This window comes from Narcine bancroftii, chromosome 12 (assembly GCF_036971445.1).
Source record: "Narcine bancroftii isolate sNarBan1 chromosome 12, sNarBan1.hap1, whole genome shotgun sequence".
NCBI classification, from domain to species: domain Eukaryota; kingdom Metazoa; phylum Chordata; class Chondrichthyes; order Torpediniformes; family Narcinidae; genus Narcine; species Narcine bancroftii.
In genome coordinates, this window is record NC_091480.1 from 100609054 (window position 1) to 100621917 (window position 12864).

General features: G+C 42.1%; 1 protein-coding gene across 3 annotated transcripts in view; it reads right to left on the minus strand.

Moving 5' to 3' along the window:
- The window catches only part of kansl1b (KAT8 regulatory NSL complex subunit 1b), a 155807-nt gene that overhangs the window by 102773 nt on the left and 40170 nt on the right, over window positions 1-12864 (minus strand). For all 3 annotated transcript variants that reach the window (XM_069905226.1, XM_069905228.1, XM_069905229.1), the window contains one exon: window positions 714-2070. In XM_069905226.1, coding sequence (XP_069761327.1) covers window positions 714-1996 — 1283 coding nt within the window. In that variant the 5' untranslated portion in view covers window positions 1997-2070. The remainder of the gene's footprint in view (window positions 1-713; window positions 2071-12864) is intronic.

Consider the following 12864-nt stretch of genomic DNA (forward strand, 5'->3'; position numbering starts at 1 on the left):
AGAGAACAGCAAAAAGCTTTAGTTAATACCCATTTAACTTTTTGTGTTCCTTGTTTTAATTCTCATTGCTCCTGCTTTCTACTACAGGTGCCTAATCTTTTATCCAGGGATCGAGACTGAACACCTGTCATTGTTCAGAATCTTCGGGATTTCAGCATCATTTTAAAACGATGATCCCTTTCAGCAAATGCGATGTTTCAAAATCACATAAAACAGGGGATTGCGGGGGTGTTAAATGAATTTCGATAAATAAAGTAAAACTTCAAAATAAAACTGGCTCAGACCCCCGTCGCAGCCATCCCCATCCTCTCTTACCTTCAAGGAAAGGCGACTCTTGGTCCTGAGCCCGTTTACTCACGGAGGCAACTGGCCGCAAGTGAACTCTGAGCTCGGCAGCACTGCGCCCTCGCTGCCACGCCGGGAGTTGTAAGGAGAGGGGGACTGACGAACGGCTAGGGGTGAGGCGACCGACGGACAGCCAAGGGGCTAGGAGCGAGACAGTTGGGCATTTTCATGACTGAAAAAGCACCTGTGTTCGGAATCCCAGATAAAAGGTTAGGGACCTGTATTCTGGCTTAAAATACTGCACAAGGTGCCAAACTCTGGGATTTTGGTGCCCTGTTTCAATTTTGGACAAAGTTTTGACAGTGTAAATAAAATAATTTCTTCAAAGATCTCTCCTGTGAACCAAAAATACTTCAAACTGTACTCACAAAGGTGCAAGATATTCCTTTGTTTCCACTTTGGTTTTTGATTCCTCTTCAACATCAGACTCCTCGCCAGAGCTGCTCTCCGTCACATCAGAATCAAAAGCATTCTCACTGAATCGTAGCTTAGAGTCAGAGCTCGAAATGAACTTTTCTAGCCCCTTTGTCACTGAACTGCTCTTAAAGAAATTTTCTAATAATTCTGAAGTGCTCTTGCCCCCTTTCCAAGAAATGGAAGTAGATTTACAGCCATAAGCTAAGTTATTTTGTAGAGACCCATCCTGACGCTTCAGACAATCGAAAGATGGAAGATGTTGCACAGTTTTCTCCACAAATCCTCCCAGTTGCTGCTGAACATGACGCTCCACCTGCTTCACTTGAACAACTTCCAGTCGTTTCCTAAGCCGGGAGGCTCTTCTTCGGATTTCACTTTGCCTGGCCTGAGCCAGTAAAGTCCGACTGTGAACCTCAGTATCAAGAATCTTAAAGGTGTTGATCTTGGAAGAAGAAAGATCCCTGACACTATCAGTACTTCCAGAAATTCCAGCATCGACCTCTGGAGAGGAAGTAACCTTTGTATTTGTAATACCATTTTCTTCCAACTCTGATTTGTGTAAATCTTCCACAGTTCTCGTGTGCTTTAATTTCCTTTGTTCCCCCGCCACTTCCTTTGTTGTGACTTTACTTGACATAATGGATGCCAATTTGCTGAAATCTTCAGCTTGACTAAATCCAATGCCAGTTGTTTTTCTCCCAAACTTTGTGACGTTCAAATCATAATCTGAATGTGCATTGCCAGATTTCTTGGCTCGGCCATTAACTGGTGGTTCTGGGGAAGGGGGCAGTGATGGATGACTGTTCCCTGCATTCATTGTTTTAACAAGTTTAGGAGTAAATTCTACAGTCATCTGTCCATCCATCAGATCTGACCCAAGCACACCAGCTTCCAGTAGAGACTGTGACAACACAGGACGAGACTTGATAACTCCGTGCTTGCTTAAAGAGCTTTGAAGTTTCACTGATTCCGAGGCTGGTGATTGACGAGGTCCTCCATCAAGGCAGCAACGTGGAGGCAACAACTTGCACTGATCTTCCTTTTTGGAGTTATTGCGGAAATCCAGACTACGGTCCTCTGCAAAAGCTTTCCTTTTGGCGCCGTTATTAATGGCGTTGCTGCTGTCAGTATCAGTTGTGCCCGAGGGAGAAAGGGATGAGGATGGTGTTGCCAGTTTGAACCTATGGTGAGCTTCAGTAGCTGCTTCTGTGAGAGCGGGCGCCATCGCAGCCATGCAGCGCTGGGGCACAGACACACTGGCCTCTCCGACAGCTGAGGCCAGTTCCACTCGTCTCTCCCAGCACTAGCCTAAAAGAAAAAAAAAGAACAACTTATAATCCAAACACAAAGCATTTAGTGTGATAGGAGTTGTGGCAATCTAATAATTTTCACACACACCTTAAATTCAAAACTTGAAATACTTCATATTATTTATATTACTGCAATGAAAACCGTACAAGCAGCATGGATTATGGTGAGCTTCGGTGTGAGACTCTCCCCTTCAGATAAGGAGCAAACACTTATTTCTTGCAGGACCAATCACCATCTATATCCAAATATTTTGATTGAAGTTCATTATAGTCCTCCATATTTTAACAAGATCTTTAAAACAAAAACTGAGTCCCAGCAAAGAAACAGATGCATTGGCCACTCATCTTTGCTGCCAAAGTGTATTACTGAGGTATTTAGCCCAAATCTCTCTTTCCTCTTGGGGCAACAATAGTAAAATGACCAGATATCTATTTAAGATTAGTGCAATAAAGGTTCGGGCAGATGTCAGAGGTGGGTGTTTTGGGTTTTTTCACACACAGAGAGATGAGTGCGTGGAAGGCATCGTCGTGGGTGGTGTTGGAGGATAGTACAATAAAGAATTTTAGACAAGCACATGGATGGAAGTAAAAGAGGATTATCAGTATGAGGTAAGGAAAGGCCTTTACTGAGCTGGCACGTTCTCTATATTCCATATCTATTCTCTTTACCCGCTTCTATCACTTCCTCTGACATCTCACGCCACATCCCCATCAACCTGTTTGAGAAAACTTGCCCCTCAAGTCCCTCTTGTATTTTTCCCCTCTCACCCTAAACCTATACGGTCTAAGTTTTAGATTCCTCCACCTGTCAATCCTGTTCCAGTTCTGGGAACCTTTTCTGCATCATCTGCACACAAAATTCTCAGTTCGGTCTCACCAACATCTTTTGCAGCTATGACAAGTCCTTCCAATTCTTGTATTCAATGGCCTGTCCACTGATGGCAAACAAGCCATACATTTTCTTCACCATCTTGCCATCACGAGTCACCACTTTGAGGGAAATATACCTGTTGTATAACACTCCCCAGGGCCATCATTCACCGTGTACATCCTACCCTGGTTCAACATCCCAAAACACACTTTACAGTTGTGAGTTAAATTTCATATACCATTCCTTGGCCCAATTCTCCAGTTGATCAGATCTTGCTGAAATCTTAGATGATCACATTTAGTGTTCACTCTACCATCAATTTTGGTCTCTTTTGCAAACACAAATCATGCTTCCTTCATTCTCATCAAAATTGTTAAATACATGATGACAGTGGACCAAGCACTCTATCTCTACAGTAACCATTCTGCCTTTTTTTGGCTATGGCACACCAAGGGCTCTGCTTCCTGTTAATCTGTTCAGGACACAAAGAGTCATAGTGAGAATGTGCAAGCACTGTACAGACAGCCCCAGGCTGCTGGAGCTGTGAGGCAACAGTTTGACTAATGCCACTTCAAAGAATCTACTCAAGTCCCTCGAGATCAAGGGTAACCTGTCTCCGTTCTTTATTTTCTTGTGTTCATATGCGATAAATGTGACCAATGTTCGAATTGCAGACTTTCTTCCAATTGGGGCAAGTTGTGGGCAGTTTGTGAGGTCATGTGCTCCCAATGCATTGCCTTGAGATTCTTAAAAACATCCTTCATGCTCCTTCTTCATGAGCTTTCATGGGCCAGAAACTCCCATGAGGTTGTTGCATTTATTTAAGTTCTTTGGCATTCTTTCAATAATTTTCTGCTTGCCTGATAGCCATTTCTGCGGCAAACCCTGGATCAGAGAAACCATTCATGGAACCTCATGGCCGACTTCAAATGGTGTGGCTTGCCAAAAATAACTGATTAGGGCCCCAATGCTAGGGCATCAAGTATCTTCCAGGAAGCCTTATACATGTATACAGCAGAAACATTCCTGCCTTGAAATGTCACATAGCCAAATTGAGACACAATCTGAAGAGCCCCTTCAAAATTACCCAGTCAGAAACCCATAAATCAACGAAAAAAAGCATGTGGAATTTGCAAATAAATTAACTCAAAAAATCTACAGTATTTTATAAAAATTGGACAGCATCATGGTATACCAATAATTAACCTGGAAACCAAGCAATCCAAAAATAACATCTGCTGGTTTGATGATACATTCTTGCAATCATACAGCATGGCATAGGCACCAACCCTAGTCATCCATGCCAACCTGGTTGGCATTCTGGGCTGGTGCCATTTGTCTGCTTTTGGTCATGTCCCTCTGAACTCTTTCTCATCAGGAATGGATGGAGCCATTCACCATTTGCTGACAAAGAGGCATTATGGAGCAGAGGTCTGAAATGTTTCCCAGAGGGGAAAAATTTGCTGATAAGAGTTCAGACATCCCTAGAATCTAAAAGAATCTAAAAGAAAAATGTATTAGTTGTTGTCTGATAAGTTCTATTAAACTTACACGGACATACTGTGAAAAGTAGAATGTTTGTTTGCATCAAAGTCTGGTTTGGAAACTTGAATGTTCAGGGACACAGAAAGCTGCAGAAAGTGGCAGATACAACCCTGTCCATCATTGGGATCAACTTCCCATACACTGAATACATCGACGTCAGGCACTGGTTCAAAAAGACGACCATCATGAAAGCATCCTATCCCCCAATAGCATTGGCCATGTTCTCTTCTCCCTGCTACCTTCAGGCAGGGGTACAGAAACCTAAAGTGCAGCACTTCTTGACTCTCCCCTCCCCTCCCCTGAACAGCCAATTGGCTCCTGAATCTCCCCACACCACCCCAACCATAATGCTATTTGTGGACAAAAATCTACCTGCTCTATGACTCAACACATTTTTTCCCCATCGTGACCATTAAAATTATTTTTTTATTATTTCTTTCATATTATCTTTTCTCTTCACATGCCGTGTGCTTTATGTACTTCGGAAGCTGCCGCAAGACATTCAGAAACAAGAACAGCAATGGCTGAAACTGAAGGTTCCACAGGCAGCTGGTCACATTTTTTTTGAAACAATAGTTATGTCCAAATGGGAGAAAACAACCAAGGCTCCCTTATCAAACAGGAAAAGAATTTGCATCACAACTTAATTTGAAAATGCGACATGTCAACTCATCGAATTCTGCAGCATGGAAGCAGCCCCTTTGGCCTGATGTGTCCATGACAGCCACCAAACACTTCTTTGTATAAATATCATTTTTATTCTCTCCACATGCCAGAATCCACCACTCAAGAGTTCAAAGCCACAACACAAATCAAATTTCTGTGTTCCATCAATCATTAGGACTCAGTATTTCCAAACCAAAATAGAAAATATCAACAATTGTTTTTTTAAATGTTAGTGGAATTGTTCCAATCAATAGTTGGGTGGCCTAGTCTCATGGGTCAGAAGGGCCTGTTGCTATGCAGTGTCTCTAAATCAAAACAATCTAATCAATATTACTCAACCTTCCAAGACTAGACAATGCACTGCATTGATTTGTGTCCTTACTTAGGCTATTCTTAGTTACCAACTTCATGCCCACAGACAAGACCGTAAGACAGAGGAGCAGAAATAAGCTATTCAACCCATCGAGTCTGCCTCACCATTTAAAAAATGAGCTGATCCATTTTCCCATTGCCCAGCCTTCTCCCCAGCTCATCAAGAACATATTAACCTCTGTCTTAAATACACCAAATGACTTGCCTGCTCTTAGATAGGCTTGCTCCAAGCTACCTGATCATTTTGGAAAACTGCTTCTGTATGAAAAGCAGGAAAGTACAGCAAATGCAGCAACAACAGGAAGTCAAAGATACAGGGTGAAGAAAATATGGAACTGCTTAATGCAAAGAACATCAAGCTGTCAAAGAACTTCTGTTGCTAAAGTGCAATAAGATAGGCCACATTCAAGTGGAAACTCAGCACAGATATTGTCAGCAAGAACCACAGGCTTCAAAACAAAGCAAATCCTTGAGATACAACAGCACACACTCCTACAGTTCAACCACTCATCTGTACAAATAGAATAGTATTGCACATGAATGGGTCCTCATGATCCACATCTGCACCAAAAAACATCCTAATCAAACTAAAACTGTGCTGCTTGCATATGATAAAGATCCCTTCATACTCGCAAATCTAGAAGCTGAAAAAATGCTGCTGTTGTATCTGTTACCACCATTACACTTGACAGTCCATGCGAAGCATCTACTTCTCTGAGTAAGTAAAAAATGTCTTGCACATTTCCCTGAAACTTCGACCCATCACCTTCAACGGATGTCCTCCAGTGTGATATTGTTATCTTATGGAAAAGATTCTATCCACCTTATCAACGGCCCTAATAATTTTATAAATGTCCATCTAGTTGCCCCTCAGTCTCTTATGCTCGAGAAAACACCCCAAGTTGTCCAACCTCTCCCCATAATTCATACCCTCTAAACCAGGCAACACTCTGGTCAACCTCTTCTTTCCATCGCCTCTGCATCCTTCATGTAATGGCGCAACCAGAATTGAACACAGTATTCCAAATGTTAGATAGCAGCGAAACAAGGGAGTCTGCAAAAGCTGTGATACACAAAAGTCCTGCAGAAACTCATAGGAGGTAAAGAAATAGGACTAATATTTCAGGCCTGAGCCCTTTGTTAAGGCATGAGCAAAGAAAGCAGGCGGTGCCTGAATAAAAAGGCAGGGGAGGAGCATAGGCCACTAGGTCATGGCTGGACATGGACAGGAAGACAGGAGAGAAAAACAGAATTAATCAGAGAGGAGGTAGCTCTGACCACTGCCAAACTGAGGCCACCTATAAATTGGAAAACGTCGTATCAAATTCTGCCTGGGAACCCTCGAACCAGATGGCATAGAGCTCCAGTTTCCCTTACCACCACCCCACCTCTCTCTTGCTTATGTCAGTGGTGGGTTAGGGTTACTGGAGATGATTCTTAGGGACAAGGTTTACAAGCATCTGGCTAAGCATAGTCTTATTCAGGATCGTCAACATAGCTTTGTGAGGGGCAGGTTGTGTCTCAGGAGCCTAATTGAGGTGGCAAATATACAAACTGATGATGAACAGTGGGTGTGATGCACATGGATTTTAGTTGGTGTTTGACAAAGTTCCCCACAGTAGGATCACCCAGAAAGTCACAGAGTATAGGATCCATGGAAATGGCTTTGTGGATCCAGAACTGGCTTGTCCACAGAAGGAAAAAGGTGGGAGTAGATGTACATGTGCAGTCAGATGATAATAAACTTGAACCTGAGGGGTGGGTTTCTAAGTTTGCAGAAGACACAAAAGTTGGAGGTTCTGTGGATAGTGTCATATGTTAAAACAGCATACAAATTGGATTTAGAGTTGAGGGGAAAAGTATCGGATGAAGGTCATTCCAGATAAGTGTAAAGTGATGCACTTTGGAAGGTCAAACTTAAAGGTGGAGTTTGAGGTAATGGCAGTACTCAAAGTATGGAGGACCAAGTTTATATATTTGGAGCGACAGAAGATGAGAGGCAACACAAGAGGTGCACTTGACTGGGAGATACAGACCAGTGTGGATAACTGGCACCTTTTTCCCCAGGGCTGCAATGGCTAACACATCAATTAAGCTGAAGAGAGAGGTTAGAAGTAGGTTTTCTTTTACACTGAGACTGATGAGTGCCTGGAATGCATTGCTAGGGGTGGCGGTGGCAAATTATACAATAGGACATGCAGGTTGATGGATGTAAGAAAAATGGAGGGTGATGGGCCGTAAGGGAGGAAAGGATTAGATTGATCATGGAAAAGATTTACATGAGTCGGTAACAACATCAAGGGCCAAGCTGTACTGTTCTATCCCTTCTCTTTCAGTAAGTTGTACAATAATTGTATTCTTTTTTGGTCACAAAAACATTTTTGGTTGGTTTTAAGCAGATATGAATACAGCAGATCAGAGAAATAAATTCTAAACATGGGCAAATATAGACAATCCTTCACGATACAGCCTTCTAGGTGAGAGAAACTAGCCATCGCAGACTTCACAGGCCACCATCCAAAATTAGAGGTTGGGAACAAAGTTCACCCTCAAGGAATTTAAATGAAATCAATTTTCTTGACGAGTGCTATATGGAAAATTATGGAAGATCACCACTGCCCATTTTCCATGGATGCAAACTCAAGAATACAAAATAATTTATCAGGTTTCATTATGTTTGGGTAATGAATCATCAGACAGAAGCCTACAAAGCAGAGATCAAAGGAGACGCAAGTTTCAAACAGGCCAATGTTATGGTACTGAGAGGATTGGGGCCAGTGTGGGGTCAGAAACTAGGAGGCAGTCCTGAGAGGGAATGGGAGCAGGCAGGCAGTGCAGGGAACCTCTGGTGAAAATGATTGAAAATCCTGGATGGTTTGTTGCCTCTGGTACCCGATATACCGAGATATATCAGATCGAGTTCATGTCATTCTCAGGATGAGCAGCCAGATATCATAGTCGATATAGGGACCAATGACGTGGTGAGGAGTCCTTCAAAGAGAGTTCAGCGAGTTAGGCGCTAGGTTGAAGGACAGAACCTCCAGGGTAGTAATCTCAGGATTGCTACCTGCGCCACGTGTTAGTGGTCTTAGAAATAGGGGAATAATGCAGCTTAAAAGACATGGCGCAGGAGGGAGGGCTTCAGGATCATTGGATTCTCTTCCAGGGAAGATGGAACCTATTCTGACTGGACAGTTTGCATCTGAACTGGAGGGGGACTAATATCTTTGCAGGAAGATTTGCTTGAGCTCCTCCAGTGAGTTTAAACTAGATTTGCATGGGGATGGAAACCAGAGTGCCAGATCAGATAGGAGGGAAAAGATTATGCGAAAATTGCATGAACCTTGAGAAGTCAATGGATTGTACATGGTGGAAATATTCTAAAGTGTATCAATTTCAATGCAATAAGTATTATACAAAAGGCAGATGAGCTGAAAGCATGGATTGGCATGTGGAATTATGACACTGTGGACATGAGTGAAACTTGGTTACAGGAGGAGCAGGACTTGGCAGCTCAATGTTCCAGGCTTCTGCTGCTTTAGACGTGATAGAATGGGGGACGAAAGGGGAGGAGTGGCATTGCTCATCAGGGAAAATATCACAGCATTGCTCACAGGACAGACCAGGGGGCTCATCTGGAGGCCATATAGGTGGAGCTGAGGAACGGGAAAGGTATAGACTGCCCATTAGTCAACAAGAATTGGAAGAGCATATCTGAAGAAAGGTAGCAGACAGTTGCAGGAAACATAATGTGGTGACAGTAGGAAATTTTAATTTCCACATATTGACTAGGACTCCCATACTGTAAAAGGGCTGGATGGCTTGGAGTTTGTCAAACGTGTCAGGAAATTTTTCTAAATCAATGTATAGAGGTACCAACTAGAGAGAATTCAATACTGGATCTCCTTTTAGGGAACAAGACAAGAGGAACATTTTAGGTCCAGTGATCATGATACCATTAATTTAAAGTTAATTAAGGAGAAGGATAGGTCTGGGCCTTGGGTTAAGATTCTAAATTAGATAAAGACCATCTTTGATGAAATGAGAAAGGATCTGGAATGTGTGGATTGGGTAGAGTTGGCAAGAGTGTGTGAGGTAAGTGGAGATCCTTCAAAGATGAAATTTTGAGAGAACAGAGTTTGTGTGTTCCTGTCAGGATTAAAGGCAAGGTTAGCAGGCAGAGGAACCTTGGTTTTTGAAGGATATTGGGGTTACAGGTTTGGAAGAAAAGAGAGGTGCATAGCAGGCATAGGCAACATGGAGGAAATGAGGTTCTTGTGGAGTATAAAGAAAGAAATCAGGGAGCTAAAAAAAAAGGCAATGTGAAGGAAAATCCTCATGGTTTCTACAGGTATATTAAGAGCAAAAGGATCGTCAGGGACAAAATCAGTCCACTTGAAGATCAGAGTGGTCGGCTTTGTATGAGACCAAAAGCGATGGGGGAGATCTGTAATGTTTTTTTCCCATCAGCATTCATTCAAAAAATGGGCACAGAGTTGCAGGAAGTAAGGAAAACAGAAATCATGGAACCGATAGAGATTAAAGAGAAGGAAGTTATTGCTGTCTTAAAGCAATAAGGGTGGATAAATCCCCAGGACTGGAAATATATTCCCTCATACCTTGAGGGAGGCTAGTGAAGAAATTGCAGGGGCTCTGGCAGAAATATTTAAAATGTCCTTAGCCACTGGTTCAAAAAAGGCTTCAAAAGTATCCCTGGAAATTATAGGCCGCTGAGAGTGACATCAGTAGCAGGCAAATTATTGGATGGCGTTCGAAGAGATCAAATATACAATTATTTGAATAGCCAGCAAGTGAGTTCAAGATTTTAAAAGGGACAGAGAGAGTCAACGTGGATGTGCTTTTTTAATTAAGAGTGGGGGATATTCAAACCAGAGGCCATGGTTTGAGATTGCAGGGGGAAAATTATGAGGGGAAATTTCTTCACGCAAAGGGTGGTTGCAATGTGGAATAAGCTTCCAGCGGAGGTGGTTGAAGCAAGGATATTATTTACATTTAAGGAAAGACTGGATAATTACATGGAGGGGAGAGAATTGGAGGAGTATGGACCAGGTGCTGGTCAGTGGGACGAGGGTGGGGATTTGTTCTGGCATGGACTAGTAGGGCCAAACTGGCCTGTTTTGTGCTGTATATGGTGATATGGTTATATGGCTTTGTGCATGGTCGGTCATGTTTAACCCATCTTATAGTTTTTATTTGAGAAGGCTAACATGAAAGTTGACGAAGGAAAGGCTGTGGATATTGTTCACATGAGAGGTTAGTCAGGAGGGTTCAGACACTAGGTATTCATGGTGAAGTAATGAACTGAATTCAACAATGGCAGGTCAGGAGATACCAGAGTTTCTGATGATGCTTCTCAGACTGGAGGCCTGTGACTAGTGATGGGCCTTAGGGATCAGTGCAGGGACCATTGTTGTCTGCCATCTATATCAATTATCTGGATTATAATGTGATAAATTTGATGAGCAAGTTTGCAGATGACACGAAAATTGGAGGCTGAGTGGACAACAAAGAAACTTTTCAATTTGCAAAGGGACCTCAACCAGCTGGAATATGGGCTAAAAAATGGCAGATGGAATTTAATGGAAACAAGTTTGAGCTGTTGTATTTTGGAAGGACAAACCAAAAGGAGTACACAATGAATGTCTGGGCACTGAAGAGTGTGGTAGAATAGAGGGACCTGGGAATGCAGATACATAATTCCCTGAATTATGCGTCACAGGTGGATAGGGTTGTAAAGAGAGCTTTTGGCACATTGGCCTTCATAAATCAGAGTACAGGACCTGGAATGTTATGGTACACTTGTGCAAGACATTGGTGAGGCCAAATTTGGAGAATTGTATGCAGTTTTGGTCACCCAACTATAGGAAAGATATCAATAAGATAGAGAGTGCAGAGAAGATTTACTAGGATGTTGCCAGGAACTGAGTTACAGTGAAATGTTAAACAGGTTTGGACTTTATTCCCTGTAGGGTAGAAGAACGAGGGAGATTTGATAGAGGCATTTAAAATTATGAGAGGGATAGACAGAGTAATTGTTGACAGACTTTTTACACTGAGGGCAGATGAGATACAAACCAGAAGAAATGGGTTAAGAGTGAAATGGGAAAAGTTTAGTGCGAACGCAAGGGAGAACTTTACACAGAGTTGTGTGAGCGAGAAATGGGTTGCCAGCGAAAGTGGAGAATGCAGGCTCAATTTTAACATTTAAGAAGCATTTGGACAAGCACATGGATGGGAGAGATATGGAGGACTATAGACAGGTTAGCGGGACTAAGTAAAAGAAAAGGTTCAGCACAGACGAGGAGTGAAGGGGCCTGTTTCATGAAGTGATGACTAAGCTACAAGGCATGTTCTTCAGTTTAGCAAGCACTAAATTGTGAAATAAGCACTGCTATCATGGAAATGTCCTGGTCAGTGTCCAAAGTAGCACGCTGGTTAACAAGCAAACCAAAATAAAAAGCCACAATTTGCAGATGATGAATATATCACAAGGGGCCAAGTTTTGTCTGATTCCAATCCCATGAGCCAATTGAGGCCTTTTCCTTTCTTGTTTAATGTTTTTAGTGCGTACATCACCAGCAAATTTGTGAAAGCACATAGTGCATTTACATTTGAAGTGTGGAATATTCAAACTAAATTATTTAACCAGTTTAGTCTTGAGACTTGGGCATATACACAAAAAAAAGGCATTCTGGTAAATGGCCAGGTGGCAAAGTGTCACACAATGAGACCATGAAATTAAGGTTAAATCTTAAAACATGAAATTTAATTAGGGTATATTCCAAAGGACAAAATAGATTAAAATGTTTTCGGTGAGCATTGTGTGCACAGCTGACATTCACAGAAAACATCAATAAAGAGACAACTTTATGGTTTCTTGCAATCCCCTCCCACCCCTTCATTAATCCCGTAAATCAATGAACAAACACAGCGCCCGGTACATGCAGAAATGATGACAGTACATTGCAGGTATGATCTGGGACCTTCATTTAAGTTTTGATCTGCACAGGTGTAACAATGCTTCACAGTATTAATTTCACATGGTATTGTGTCTCATTCTCATCAAATGGAATCCTGAAATACTGATCATTTCTCTATCAGGGACTAACTCAACCCTTCACAAATTTACACATTAATGCAAATTATGAATGCAATTAATCCCAAACAATCAAAATTTCAGATTTCGGAAGTTAAATGGACTCCAAAGACAACAATAAGACTATCAACTCTCCTCACATTTTTTATTGACAACCACTTAATACAGCATCATCTCAAGTGATGGATGGGGGTCTGTGCAGTCAACCCAAATAAATGGAT